General features: G+C 38.5%; 2 protein-coding genes across 3 annotated transcripts; both read left to right on the forward strand.

Moving 5' to 3' along the window:
- Positions 1-260: 260 nt before the first annotated feature.
- On the forward strand, positions 261-5,080 carry gapdh (glyceraldehyde-3-phosphate dehydrogenase). Its single transcript, XM_026284269.1, has 12 exons — positions 261-352; positions 738-783; positions 2,279-2,378; positions 2,503-2,609; positions 2,695-2,785; positions 2,866-2,981; positions 3,389-3,470; positions 3,694-3,845; positions 4,164-4,242; positions 4,354-4,437; positions 4,509-4,606; positions 4,785-5,080. The coding sequence occupies exons 2-12, from the start codon at positions 761-763 to the stop codon at positions 4,852-4,854; spliced, it is 1,002 nt and encodes a 333-aa protein (XP_026140054.1). The 5' UTR covers positions 261-352; positions 738-760; the 3' UTR covers positions 4,855-5,080.
- A 1,710-nt stretch (positions 5,081-6,790) lies between these two features.
- On the forward strand, positions 6,791-14,462 carry opn9 (opsin 9). 2 transcript variants are annotated; one of them, XM_026284270.1, is made up of 9 exons: positions 6,791-7,486; positions 7,672-7,801; positions 9,332-9,482; positions 10,443-10,582; positions 11,327-11,465; positions 11,672-11,786; positions 11,967-12,047; positions 12,360-12,894; positions 13,935-14,462. In XM_026284270.1, the coding sequence occupies exons 2-9, from the start codon at positions 7,675-7,677 to the stop codon at positions 14,237-14,239; spliced, it is 1,593 nt and encodes a 530-aa protein (XP_026140055.1). In that variant the 5' UTR covers positions 6,791-7,486; positions 7,672-7,674; the 3' UTR covers positions 14,240-14,462. The 2 variants fall into 2 exon arrangements, with proteins under 2 accessions (XP_026140055.1, XP_026140056.1); XM_026284271.1 differs by having other exon boundaries at positions 6,791-7,801.
- The last annotated feature ends 125 nt before the right edge of the window (positions 14,463-14,587 follow it).

Consider the following 14,587-nt stretch of genomic DNA (forward strand, 5'->3'; position numbering starts at 1 on the left):
GAACAAATGCCTGGTCCTTAAATAAAAACATTAAGCTTGATCGTATGCACTGCTGATTTCCAAAAGGAACAGTAGAAAACTTTTAAATAAGTCAGTAGTTATATAATGTTTTACAAAACACGCAAAAAAAAGTCTTCTTTAGCTTGATTTCATTTGTTAGATTTTAAGTGATTCAGTTGTTTCATGCAATTTTCCCCAATACGACCATGTCATTCTAAGGGGGCGTGGTAATTATGGCCTAAAGTCCCAGGGGGCGTGGTCAACGCCGCCGCACCAGATATAAATTAACCTCATGCTCGTCATCGGTCTACTCACACCAAGTGTCAGGACGGACAGAGGCTTCTCACAAACGGTAAATAATTGTTCATACACGGTTCATAGCGTGTAGTGAGTTGTTTTCTTGTCGAAGTTCATAATACTCATGAAAGGTCCTTTATTGAAGTTATGAATTAAATCTGCATGGAATGCGCAGCTGAAAGTGTGGGAGAGCTTATTGTGACAGTGCTGCATGAAAGCTGTTTGTTCAGATCTATATAACTACTTTACCTAAAGTTTTAGGCCTGCAAAAGGCAAATGTTTGAACTTGAGTTGTAATCTCTTGAACTTGAGTTTAAACGGATATGAGCTCATCTCTTGATAACAGCTGCATGTTCACAACCTGTACTTTGTGCTTGATCCAATAATGACTGCCGCAATGTAGTCAAATAACTGGATGTTTTCTGTTTTTCTCTTCCCAGAGGACAAGACCAAATCAGGCATCATGGTTAAAGTTGGTATCAATGGGTAAGCCCTCACAAATACAGATCCCAACAATCAGCTGAGTCTCTCGCTGGCTGGGCTGTGTCTGCAATGAGAGACCCTCAGCACCAGCTGTGACCTTTCCAAAGCTTAGGGAGTTATGTAACTGGAAATGTGATCCTTAAGCTACATGTACAGGGCACATGCATCGTTCATGCATGCACTTTTAGCCCTGAATATTTCACTACATGTTCAGTGCTTGACCTATGCAATGTTAAGGTCCAGTTTACAGCAAACCTACTTTGGTCAGCTCAAACCGTCTCTGGTCAGCTGTGCAAAGTCTCTTTTTCACTTGAAGGTTTTGGCTTGGTTTCTAAAAATTAATGCATAACGAACCATCTGTAGCTGCAGAACATTCACAGTGAATAGATGAGCGTAGCATGCTACTTGTAGAAAAGTATCCTTGATTCCATGTCTTTATTTTTTTAACTCAAGGTGCACTCTGAGCTTACTTTTTTCATGTAGACATTAAAAAGGTTATAATACAATAACTTGTTTCTAATTGATGTAGTAATTCAGTTTTCACTTAAGTGTTATTTTAAAGTAGACTTCAGTAACTGCAGATTTGTGTACTTTCTCAAAAGGTGTCTGTCAATCCTTTCTATACCCCATCATTACATGGCACTTGAGTATCCTGAAGCTTTAAAAGGTCAAACAGTCAACCTCATTTACCAGGAGCATTATCTACAGAAGTTTCTACCTTTTTTAGCCTGTTTCTCGAGCTTAACGGACTTGATGCAAATGTTTCGAAATTGTGCTTCCACTGTATCAGTATGTCTTATCAGTTTGAACTGCTGTCCACTTATATATTGATTTAATGGAAAGCTGAAAGTGTTGCAATGGAAGAGGACTTCTATGGAGTCAGTCCTGGCTTATCTGTCTTGTGAGCAGTGCTGTTATAGGCACCAAAATAGCTCACAATGACAGCTGGAGGCCTACAGAAGTTCTTTATCACAGTGTGAATGGCAGAGGGCAGGCCTTCTGAAGCTCTAGCAAACTCTCAAGTGCTTTAGTAGTACCAGAACTAATCCGTACTAGACCATTCCTCAGGGTTTTGCTTTATTTTCTCTGGCACATATTGAAGGGTTGGCGTTGGGAAGATGTAAACCTGCTCGCTGGCTATCTGTTTACTGGTAGGTCCCAAGTGGGCCCAACCACAGGGCTCATGAGGACAGGAAATGGTTTTATACTTGTTCAGAAATAGAACTTGTGCGCCATCTAGTGGCTGCTGCGAGGAACTTGCTGTAGGTGTTTGCTTTTGTGCGTGACGATGTATGGCTCTTATTAAAAGCGTTTTTTTTTATTTTTATATGGAGTTAAAACCGTAGTAATGTAAAATTACACTGCACAACTTCTGTTAGATTTCAAAGTGTTATTTACTAAGTTCAGCAGACATTACTCCAGCCTTCAGTGTCACATGATACTTCAGAAATCTGCCCAGTCATATTATTTCATCCTCCATAATTTTAAATCCACACAGATTTGGCCGTATTGGGCGTCTGGTGACCCGTGCTGCTTTCCAGTCCAAGAAAGTAGAGATCGTGGCCATCAATGACCCATTCATTGACCTTGATTACATGGCAAGTTCCTAATTTTGGTTTCCTTCTGAGTGATGGTGGGCTGAATTTCCTTAGCCTTTAATGCAGCTTACTCTAAAGTTTAGGTTTTTTCCTTAAATCTGACTTCCCTTTTGTTTCTTCACAGGTTTACATGTTCAAGTATGACTCCACCCATGGAAAGTACAAGGGTGAGGTCAAAGCTGAAGGCGGCAAGCTGGTCATTGACGGTCAAGCTATCACCGTCTTCAGCGAGTGAGTGTTGTCTCTACAAATACTACGTGATGTATTCACTGCTAGGCATTGAAATGTGAGATGACCTCCATCTGTGTCCACACAGGAGGGATCCAGCCAACATTAAATGGGGTGATGCAGGGGCTCAGTATGTCGTGGAGTCTACTGGTGTCTTCACCACCATTGAGAAGGCGTCTGTATGTAGTCCTAGTCATGACGTCAGTCATAAATCCTAATGTGCACGTCCGGTGTCTGAACCTTTGCTCTCTCTTGCTAGGCTCACCTTAAGGGTGGTGCCAAGAGAGTCATCATCTCTGCCCCCAGTGCAGATGCCCCAATGTTTGTCATGGGTGTCAACCATGAGAAATATGATAATTCTCTTAGTGTTGTCAGGTAAGGATGTAGACTTGAATGTCATGTTAAATTGACCAACTTTGTGTGACCAGGAGGAGCCATTTAATTTAGTTAATGAATAAAAAATGTACAACATGAAATATCAGCTTATTAAATTGTTAGTGTTTTGGACCTTGGGTTTTTATGGTAAAATAACTTGTCGATTTGATTTTAACTTTCATTAGACACTTTATCAATTGAATGAATTCAATTTTACTTTAAGATTTAGTGTTCTCATGTGCATGCTTTTTGTTATATTGTGCCATTATGGCTAATGTCCTGTAGGGGGTGTACTAAAGTTAAACTCAAGCATGTTAAGCCCAAAAACTTAAACTTAAACCCTGCATTTCATTCCAATGATTCGTTCCCTCTCTGTGACTGACACCACGGGTCTGTCTGTTTCCTAGCAATGCCTCCTGCACCACCAACTGCTTGGCTCCCTTGGCCAAGGTCATCCATGATAACTTTGTCATCGTTGAAGGTCTTATGGTAAGATTAAACTGCCTTTCAATCTCGCCAAAAAGCTTTTGGACCTAAAATTGATTGAAACCTGACGCGTCACAGAATTTTATTCTGTTCCACTTCTACTTATCAAGCCCTACACTTGGTTCTTATTAAAATGCATCATGATCCAAATAAACGAGATGCACGTAGAGCTTTGGTTTTATAATCTTTCACAGGATGTTAAGTCTCCCACTTCCCCTTTTTTCAGAGCACCGTTCATGCTATCACAGCCACACAGAAGACCGTGGACGGGCCCTCAGGAAAACTGTGGCGGGATGGCCGCGGCGCCAGTCAGAACATTATCCCAGCCTCCACTGGGGCTGCCAAGGCTGTGGGCAAAGTCATTCCTGAGCTCAATGGGTCTGTAACGCGTCCGTTGGATTTGATTCCTTTCGTTTTCCAGATTAGTTTTAAATTCAGTTTCCATGGAAGTGCTCCCCTGTGCGGTTCTTAAAGGTCATGGCTAAAAAAAAAAAGTTCAGAGTTTACCTATAGGACAAGAACGCAATTAGTGTTTTTTTTTTTTTTTTTTTTTTTTTTTTTGACCACTTTCAAGGGTTTTGATTCACTTCCTGTGATTACTCAAAAGTGGAATGATCCCCTCGGGGGAACTTAATGACTGGTTTCGTTTTTTCTTCTGCTTTCTTCTGTCCAAACATGCTCTGCTTGTTATTTCAGCAAGCTTACTGGTATGGCCTTCCGTGTCCCCACCCCCAATGTGTCTGTAGTGGATCTGACGGTCCGTCTTGAGAAACCTGTGAGTTGAATGGTTTTTTTTTATTTATTTTTTCCCTACAGCAGGACTGATTCATTCTGGGTGCAGTGTTGGTGAACTGACTGACCTGTTGGCTTCATCTCTCTTCTGCAGGCCAAGTATGACGATATCAAGAAAGTGGTCAAGGCTGCGGCTGATGGACCCATGAAAGGCATTCTGGGATACACGGAGGACCAGGTATACATGATTTATTTCATTGTCGTGAACTGGTTTTTCAGCAGCGTCTTATAACTTCCTGCTGTGTGCAGGTGGTATCCACTGATTTCAACGGGGATGTGCGTTCATCCATCTTTGATGCCGGTGCTGGCATTGCCCTCAATGATCACTTCGTCAAGCTGGTCACATGGTAAGATTTGGCTTTCCCAAAGTCACAACTCCTGTGTCCTCTAGAATTCGACTCTTGTTTTTTGTAAATGGCTTAATCCATTTGGTCACTCCTTTGCTTTACTCGAACTACATTTTTCAAACTCCACTTGGAAAAACCAGTTTTGAATGACCCCTTTTAATTCTTTTCCTTCCTATAGGTATGACAATGAGTTTGGTTACAGCAACCGTGTGTGTGACCTGATGGCACACATGGCATCCAAGGAGTAAACGACCCATTTGTTGTGGTTGACGCGTGACCCACCGTTCTCCCATCTGGTTGGATGTTTGCACCAAATGCCTGCAAGGAAATTACATGCTTGACTTGAAGACCAATGTTATTTTTATATGAAAATACTCTGTTCTGTTGTGTGAGGTTAAAAATGGATGTTGACTTCAAAAGGATTTTCTGTCTGCTGACAACCTGTGACTGAATAAAGTCCTCTGTTTGTGAGAATTGGTGTTTGTTTCGTCTAGATGTAGTGACTCATTTGGGTCGGACCATTTTTAAATTTGGAAGTTAAGGTAAACCATCGGTTTCCATGGCATGTTGTCATTTATTCAGCTTAAGTTGATTTTGTTGTCATGTTATATTGCTTAATTTGCATGTGCATTGTTCTAATTTAGGAGTGGTGTGGTTAATGTGCAAACTGAAGTGTTTCCCAAAGCAAAAGTGGATTTCAATTGAGTTAACTATCGGACACTTCATGTACTTAACATACAACGTTGCTTAAGTATGGAGTTATGCGTTCACCACCGCAGTGCCATACCAGCAGTTATTGGGGTGGGCCAGTAAATTTGGGTGGAGATTTTAGGAGTACTAGGGTAGCAAAGTTAGTGTTTGATGGAACCTAACAAAAAATGAAGTTATACACTAGATGTGTAGTGAACTTTGCATAACAGAAGTGCATTTTATTAGGTGTAAGAGGCTTACACTGAATTTCAACACCATGTGCTTTCTACACTCACCGTATGAGTGCTTGGGAAACATTTTGAGGGCTGTTTTAACCAAAAACTACAATGGTAATTGAACAATATAGTCCAGTGAAAGTAGGGAAGTCTGCACCACAGCCGTGTCTTCCCCAGAAACAAAATCACCAATCAGAATCCAGTAATAGACCTTGAGTTGCAGGCACCAAAAATTCAGCCTATGCTTATGAAATGTTATTTGTTGGTGTGAGATTTTTATAGTTATCACTTTTTACAGCTATGGTTGGGAAAAGTCTACTGAGGTTCCTATGCATTATGTCCTATAAAAACTAAAATCAAGAGAACAGAATTCTGGGAACATGTGAGTTACCCAGAGACCGTTTTAATGCTGTGATGCTGTAAGTTTGAACATTAATAAGGTTTATAAATATATAGTGTGAAACACTGAGGGGGAAAAAAATCTGGATTCTGTTAACCCCCTATTTTAAGTTTGAAAAGCCCTAATTAGTCAAATGACATCACTGTTCATGAGAATATGAGACTGTACTTTGATATTCCACTTTAGACATTATACCATAAGTAACTTTGCAAATACTTGTCAACTATCAGTATATTAGACTATATGCAGAATATCTGCTTGCACTTTATTTTGATGGTCCGCCAATAGAGAAACTTTGCAAGTACATCAACTTTTTCTGCTAACCCCAACCTAAAATCTAATGAAAGTCATTTGACATGCATTTGCCAAGTCATTGATAGTTGGTAGCATGTCTAAAGTGGACTGTCAAAAAAAAAAAAAAAAGGGCAACCACATGATTTGATCGACAGGAAAGTTTCTGTTAGATATGATCTACTGGTAAAAGTTATGAAATATTTGTTTTTAGTTAAATACAGTGTCACTTTGAAACTGCTCTCAATTAAGCGCTCTGTTGCAAGCTCCCTGACTCACTCTTTTAGTTCAATACTCAGTCCATTTGTGGATCGGGGGCAGTTTTCCATGAATAATGCACCCTGACAAAGACATGCCATTATTTCAGCTGATGGGCCTTTATGAAATATGTCTATCAATGTTATTGATGTTTTAGTCAAAGAACAATGGACATATTTCAGCATTAATGCACTGCATTATCAAGGCACAGATTTACCAATGATGAGCATGGTGCTTATTGCAAAAAACAAAAACAAAAGTGTGTATATATATTTATATAAAACAATAGAGTTGACATTTTCTAAAATAATGCAATCTTAAAATGTTGTTTATGACCTTAGGCTCCAAACTATCATCTTATTACAAAATCAGTGTTTCATAGACTCATGGTTTAGCCTTAAAACATTAGACTTATGGCACAGCGTGTCCTTGCATTTACTGTACGTGTGTTTATGCATGCACTTTAAAGCTGTTCAATTCTGTTGATAAGAATGAGGACAGAGGATTAAGAGACTTTAGTTGTTTCGTTCAGATAGCGGTTGCACATTTACTCTTCCGTACACAACACTGACCTCGACCTCTTTCTCTTAAACACAGAATATATCACTGTGATTTATTAATCTTATAGCACCAACGAGTGTTGTCTAAACCGTTTGTTCATCTCAATAAAACATCATTTACGGCTCCTGTTGTCTATAAATACTAACTTTGACTGTCCTCTAATCCCAGAGGTGTGTTAGGAGTGCAAAACGGATGAGAGGAAGGTAGAGGTGTGGATAAAGAGGGAGGTGGGAGTTCAAAAGTATGGGAGGGTTAGTGTGCATGAATCCTGATGGTCCTCTGGCAGACTGACCAAAGCCAAATTGATTCGCTCCTCCTGTATAAACAGAGAGCAACAGGGACAAAAGAGGCTTAAGACTGAAAAGCAAGCATTTCACTTTGAGATTAAGAGACAGTGGCAGACTGAAATCACAGAGAGACAAACACTGAGACTGGCAGAGGAAGGTGAGCGAAAAACTTTCACTTTGTTCTTTGCTCAGATGTGCCTCTGTGGCAATATTTCATTTGATCACTCTCATTTAAATCTGAATTGTACTTACGCAGCTGTATTTATTCCCATTTAAATTGGAATTTCATGTAAATCCAACATTTTTTGATGTTTTCCTTTCTGTCTGGTTCCCTGTTATTAGTGAATGTCTAAGAGAATGAATGGCTCGTGGATGGGGTCTGTCTCTGTCCCGTCCTCCATCCCTCACGCCTTCCACTCACAGCTCTCTTCATCCGCTGACCTCAGCATAGCCATCTTACTCATCATCACAGGTCAGTTATTCATCTTTTGTGAAATCATTGTTCATTACGTAGAGTTCAGTGGGTTTCCAAATGTATAAAGACCACTATTGAAAATGCTTTTGATTAAGAGATGCATTATTAAGTAGTAAAACCCAACATATGTCTAGGTTTTTTTTTTTTTAATGGGAGTCTGCTCTATTTATTCACCCAGGACTTGAACTGCAATCACAACCTATGCAATCTAAAGACACTTGTCCTCTACAATCAATACACCGCTGTGCTGATTTGCACAATAAATACAACTGCTATTACAGAGTCCTTTAAAAACTGCAGTGCAGCAAGAGGTGCTCATATGCATCGGTGTGTGTGTTTGACCAAATCAATATTTTTAGCTCCTTGCAAAAAAAAAAAAAAAAAAAAAAAAAAAAAAAAAAGTTATTGGATGTAGAGCATCAATTGCTCTAAATAAATAAAGCAAATAAAACAAACAAACACTGGTGTATTGGTTGACTATAAGTAATCTTACTATTAAATTACGTTAGCTACTGTAGGAAAATACATGTAGTGTAATACAGTTAGAGTTATAAAAAATGTTTACAGCATTGAAATATATTAAAACTCTCACTGTAGTAAAGTACAGGTATTGCCCCATTAAAAAAAGAGAAATTGGTTATCTGAATGACTAAAATTTAGCTTGCTATTTAAAATACATCTACATTTTACTTTTAAAAGCAATACTGCAACATTACAAGCATTATCATATATTTTTAATATTAAAATTGTACATTTTACATTTAATTTATAGCGTTACGTGGCCAAAATGATTAGAGCACTAGTACTTTCGCCAGCTAAAAATGGTTATTTCTATCTTTTGATATAGTGTGTCAGTAGGAGATATCAGTTTACATTTCCAAACATTCATTTTGCCATTTAATTGTAATAATCAAGTGATAAAGAAAAAATATTTCTGACATTATTTTTTTGACAGCATCCTTGTTTTATAGCAATTATACACAAGTGCCTAAAACTTTTAACAGTACTGTATAGCTTTGGTAGGTTTATTGAAGCATGATGGAGACATTGCCACAGTTCTTCTGGATTTATCTATTATCTATTATATATAATATAACACTTTTTTAAGTAAATGCAAAAGTGAGTAACACTGTCTATAAAGTAGGGAATATATATTTTTTTTTACAACTTTTCTTCCTGGAACAGTAGCATAAAATAAAAAAGCAACTGTGCAAATTTAGACCCCATCCCAAAACGTCCCACCCCCTGGCTTCAAAATAAAGAAAAATAAATAATAATAGATAAAATAAACAACAATAAATCAAATTAATTAAGTAATATTGATACATAAATAACAATAAAATTATTTTTACAAAGATTTTAGAAAAGATGACACAACACTTAAAACTGAAAGCCATAAATGTAAAGTTTTTACATTAGATCCACGAGAAGTTCGTCTGTCCATTGTGTGAGGAGGATTCCAGCGGTTGACTAATACAGTTTTTGGTTGTGATATATATGATCTATATCTCTCTGTGTCTGTCCCAGGTGCGGTGTCGGTGGTTGGGAATGGGCTGGTGTTGCTGGTTTACGGACAGAGGAGAAAGAAGCTCAGAGCGCACGAGCTGATGACCATCAATCTGGCCGTGTGTGATTTCGGCTACAGCCTGCTGGGGGCGCCATGTCTCATCATCTCAAGGTACCAGCACTGCACTGACTGCGACTGCTTTAGACAGAGCGTGATACTGAACATGTATTTTGAAGTTTGCTTGGCATACCAGTGTGCATTGCAAGTTATAAAGCTCTCTTTAAGCTTATATTCGAATGCATCAGTCGCTCTTGTGATTATCCCTCCGATATCTTCTGGAGTTTGTGAGAGTTAGTCAAGACCAGAGGATTGTGTCGGTTAAGAAAGAAGATTGACAGTCCGCGTATAATCCATTGATGATGATATTACATAATACAGAACATAAACACAGACTATATTATAGATATGATTTGACTTTAGAGGGGATTTAAAATTGAACAGACATTTGGTCAAAACACTTTAGATGTGCTCTTATAGCTTTATTTTATTTTTATTTTTTTATCCATTCGCTTATACTACTCTGAAGGTCAGAAAAAGATTTTTGTGGGGGAAAAAAAGAAAACAAAAATCCTTTGAGATCTCAAGCCACTATGTCTCATGGTACTGAGAGTGCATTCTCAAGGGGCTAAAATGGTTTCACTTTATAGAGCTGAAAGTATTCTTTTTTACCCACAAACCACCAAAACATGCCCTCAGATAGAGGATGCTTTGTGAAAAAGAAGAAATGCATTTGTGAAGAAAAACAACATAAATAACATCTTGGGTCAGAGGGTATAAGACTATATTAAAATCATCACACTTGGCCTTTTGGTTTCTGAACAGCCAAGTGTGAGATATATAAATATATATATATATATATATATGTGTGTGTGTGTGTGTGTGTGTGTATGTATATATGTATATATACACACATACACATACATACAAGAAGAATTTTTTAAGGTTCAGGCTTATAGAAAATACATTTGAGTACATTAAATGTGTAGTTATTTTAAGTTATTTTTGGATTTGCTGTGCTCAGTATTTTGCTTCTGCTCTTAACTTCTCTCTCTCTCTCTCTCTCTCTCTTAGTCTGTCGCATGCATGGATTTTTGGGGAAACAGGATGTATGTGGTATGGGTTTCAGGGCTTTGTTTTTGGCATTGGGTCTCTCATCACTACCTGCCTTATCTCCCTCGACCGCTGCTTCAAGATCTGTAGCTTTCAGTATGGTAATTTTTATCCACTGAATTTTTGTTGTTTTATTTTATTATTTTATATGCAAATGAGTTCAAATATAGGCCTGCCCAGTCATTCATGATGCAAGTAAAGAATTGGGTTATTCTTGCTGGACAAATAATTAGCATGATCACTGAGGGAAATCAATTCCCCTATATTCTGATGCCCCTTTTCCTGAAGAATTGTACACTTTAACCCCAAATAAGAGCACATATCAAAGAAATAATATCATTGTCTTAGTACATAGTATTAATATTGCTGATTGATTTATGATAAGCGTAATCTACATTGTACATGCATTGCAATTATATTAAATGAACTGAATAATTTTGAGTTTCAATTGAAACTGCCTGTTTTTAAAAAAAATCAGACATGAAAAACATTTTAAATCTCAAAAATAGAGAAAAAAGCATGTGCTGAGCAAATGAGATCACTCAAGCTGGTTTGTGGTTGAATAAATATATTGCATTATTTCCGTTATTACAGTTTGCCTCCCTACTTGAAAGTATATTATGTCATTGCACAAGATCAGAGATAATAGTCATTTATGAATATCTAGTGCATGGCATAGATGTCTAATTCTGATGGACTGCATATCTTTCTCTCAGCTAACCGAATCATGCTGTGACAGCTGAGATAATAATACCCAGCTAGTATATTTCAGTCCTACCCAGCAACTGTGGAGCCATCAAGTAAGCTTTTGGATGTTCTCTAATGTACTTGTTCCTTTGTCTCAGGTCAGTGGATTGAGAGAAAACATGCCTCTCTGTGTGTGGCTCTGGTGTGGATCTATACATTATTCTGGGCCTTACTTCCTGTGATTGGCTTTGGTAGTTACGGCCCAGAACCATTTGGAACCAGCTGCACCATAAACTGGTAATGAACCGTAACCATTAGTAACACTTGTAAATGAGTCACTGACCAATTCCCCAAAGATTGGTTGGTATTTTCAGAGTGCATTCTCAAGAGACAAGTATAGCGTTCACTGTCAAGCTGCTGAACCTTATTTTACCCACAAACCACTGTAACATCCACAAATCACAGATGTTGCTGTGTTCATGCATTGGTTCCTGTGGCCACAGGTGGAGAATGAAGTCTTCACTCAAGGATAGAGTCTATATTTTCCTGATCATGTCACTCTGCTTTGGAGTTCCCACCATCACTATCATCACTTCATACCTCGCTATACTCATCAAGGTGAGAACATTCAAATGAACAATGATTCTGAAACACTTAAAGCCAAGTCACTAAAAATCATTTCAGTTTACTCTGAAGATCATGTTAACGATCAACTGTCATTGGACTGTTTAATCCTAATGTTGGCTGAGGATCTATTTAATTGAATTGCAGTGTTGCTACAGTGTTGTGTGATTTCAGGTGTATCTGTCTGGTCGTGTACTGGCTTCAATCCCTTCATCAACTGTCACTCACAACAGCAAAGATCTCCGGCTGACAAAGGTACCAGCTCTGATTGATCACCCATCATACCTCTGGAAAGGACCCACTTCTCAGGCACAATGACTTTTAATATGGGATATCTTAGGGTGTTTGCACACTTGATCCTATTAAAGGGTTTTAAAATGAATCAATCTACTAAAAAAGAATAATAAAGTAAAAATGGACATACATTTGGAAATACACATTAAAAAATGAATAAAATAATTCTGTTACCTCCACACCACTATAATTTTTTTTTTTCCTTTTCATGATTCACAAGCAATTTAATATTTTCTTCTTGTATCACGCAGTTCCTGAAATGTTTCGTTGCAGATAGCAGCAGTGGTGTGTTCCTCATTTCTGGTTGCCTGGACTCCCTATGCGATCGTTTCGCTCTACTCTGCTCTGACTGCTAGAGAGGAGCACACTGGAGAAGACGGAGGAAGCGCTCTCGTGAGTGGAATGTCAGCAGCAGGGGTCGCCCATGGCGGAGGGTTGTCCGACGTCTTTGCTTTTCCCTTCCTCATTAACTGGACCTCTTCAGAACACTTCGGGGATGCTTTCAGCTCCTGGAGGAATACGACTTCTGATCATTCCCATCATTCAGTAGGGCATCATGGATCAAGTTCAACTGTGGGTTCTGCACATGGAGGAACGAATGGACATGAATCACATCTTGTGTCCATCCTGAAGCCAGAGGTCTCACTCATTCCAGCTATTTTAGCCAAGTCACACTGCATGATAAACCCCTTCATCTACCAGATCATGAACCGTGACTTTAGGGAGGACGTCTATGATCTCCTGTGTCTGAGAGGAAAAGATGGAGAGAGGAGGAGAACAAGGAGCACGGACGGCAGTGATTCTGATGGTCAGGATCTATCTATCTATCTATCTATCTATCTATCTATCTATCTATCTATCTATCTATCTATCTGTCTGTCTGTCTGTATCTATCTGTCTGTCTCTGTCTCTTTCTGTCTGTCTGTCTCTATCTATCTGTCTGTCTGTCTGTCTCTTTCTGTCTGTCTCTATCTATCTATCTATCTATCTATCTATCTATCTGTCTGTCTGTCTGTCTGTCTGTCTGTCTGTCTGTCTCTATCTGTCTGTCTGTCTGTCTGTCTCTATCTGTCTATCTATCTATCTATCTATCTATCTATCTATCTATCTATCTATCTATCTATCTATCTATCTATCTATCTATCTGTCTGTCTGTCTGTCTGTCTGTCTGTCTCTATCTGTCTGTCTGTCTGTCTGTCTCTGTCTGTCTGTCTGTCTGTCTGTCTCTATCTGTCTGTCTGTCTGTCTGTCTCTGTCTGTCTATCTATCTATCTGTCTGTCTGTCTGTCTGTCTGTCTGTCTCTGTCTGTCTGTCTATCTATCTATCTGTCTGTCTGTCTGTCTGTCTCTATCTATCTGTCTGTCTGTCTGTCTGTCTCTATCTATCTATCTATCTATCTATCTATCTATCTATCTATCTATCTATCTATCTGTCTGTCTGTCTGTCTGTCTGTCTGTCTGTCTGTCTGTCTGTCTGTCTGTCTCTGTCTGTCTGTCTGTCTGTCTGTCTCTATCTGTCTGTCTGTCTGTCTGTCTGTCTGTCTCTATCTGTCTGTCTGTCTGTCTGTCTGTCTGTCTCTATCTATCTATCTATCTATCTATCTATCTATCTATCTATCTATCTATCTATCTATCTATCTATCTATCTATCTATCTATCTATCTGTCTGTCTGTCTGTCTGTCTGTCTGTCTGTCTGTCTGTCTGTCTGTCTGTCTGTCTATCTATCTATCCATCTATCTATCTACCTGTCTTTCAATATGAACACAATTTTGTAAAAATGTTTTCTCTGTTTATATTTCTTTACGTTTCTGTTTCTGTCTCCATCTCTGTATATTCCACACATGCAGGGTATCGTGGAAGCGTCACTCTCTCTTACATTCACAGCTGGAGGAGAAGAAGCACAGCAACCAGTCAGTCATCTGGGGAGCGTGTGAAGAAAGATTCGTCACGGAAGAGTAGAGGGAGCAGAGGAAGTAGAGGTCAGAGAGGGTTCTGTCAGGACAGAGCAGCAGTCGGGTTGGCAACCTTGGATACTACAACCTTAGATACGCAGGTCAACTTGGAAAGAGAGAGAGGGAAGGAGGTGGAAAGAGAGACGAAAAAAGAATTAAGAGAGCCCAGCACTAACTGCTCGTTGATGGGTGAAGAGTGATGCTTGCTGTCTAAATAGACAGCAACAGTTCATAATGCACTTAGTTAGCTCAAAATATCTGTTGTTTTAGTTTTGAAAAAAAGAAAAGAAAAAACAGTGTTTATTTTTTCCATTAGTGTTATCCAGTGTGTGATTTTGCACCTATCCAGTCTCACACTGGTGCAACACATGAGGCTCTAGTTAGGATTTTCATGCTGATTTTGTCCTCTGTGTGTTTATAACTGGATCCTGTGTATTTATTTATTTATTCATTCATATATATATATATATATATATATATATATATATATATATATATATATATATATATATATATATATATATATATATATATATATATATATATAT

Source organism: Carassius auratus, chromosome 16 (genome assembly GCF_003368295.1).
Source record: "Carassius auratus strain Wakin chromosome 16, ASM336829v1, whole genome shotgun sequence".
Classification (NCBI taxonomy): domain Eukaryota; kingdom Metazoa; phylum Chordata; class Actinopteri; order Cypriniformes; family Cyprinidae; genus Carassius; species Carassius auratus.

Bases quoted from the DNA above. Each gene is read 5' to 3' on its own strand.
- gapdh (XM_026284269.1), top strand. From the start codon at position 761: ATGGTTAAAGTTGGTATCAATGG. The intron at 2,786-2,865 runs GTATGTAGTCCT...CTCTCTTGCTAG, and splicing joins CCACCATTGAGAAGGCGTCT to GCTCACCTTAAGGGTGGTGC. The intron at 3,471-3,693 runs GTAAGATTAAAC...CCCTTTTTTCAG, and splicing joins TCATCGTTGAAGGTCTTATG to AGCACCGTTCATGCTATCAC.
- opn9 (XM_026284271.1), top strand. From the start codon at position 7,675: ATGTCTAAGAGAATGAATGGCTCGTGGATGGGGTCTGTCTCTGTCCCG. The intron at 7,802-9,331 runs GTCAGTTATTCA...TGTCTGTCCCAG, and splicing joins CATCTTACTCATCATCACAG to GTGCGGTGTCGGTGGTTGGG. The intron at 9,483-10,442 runs GTACCAGCACTG...TCTCTCTCTTAG, and splicing joins CCATGTCTCATCATCTCAAG to TCTGTCGCATGCATGGATTT.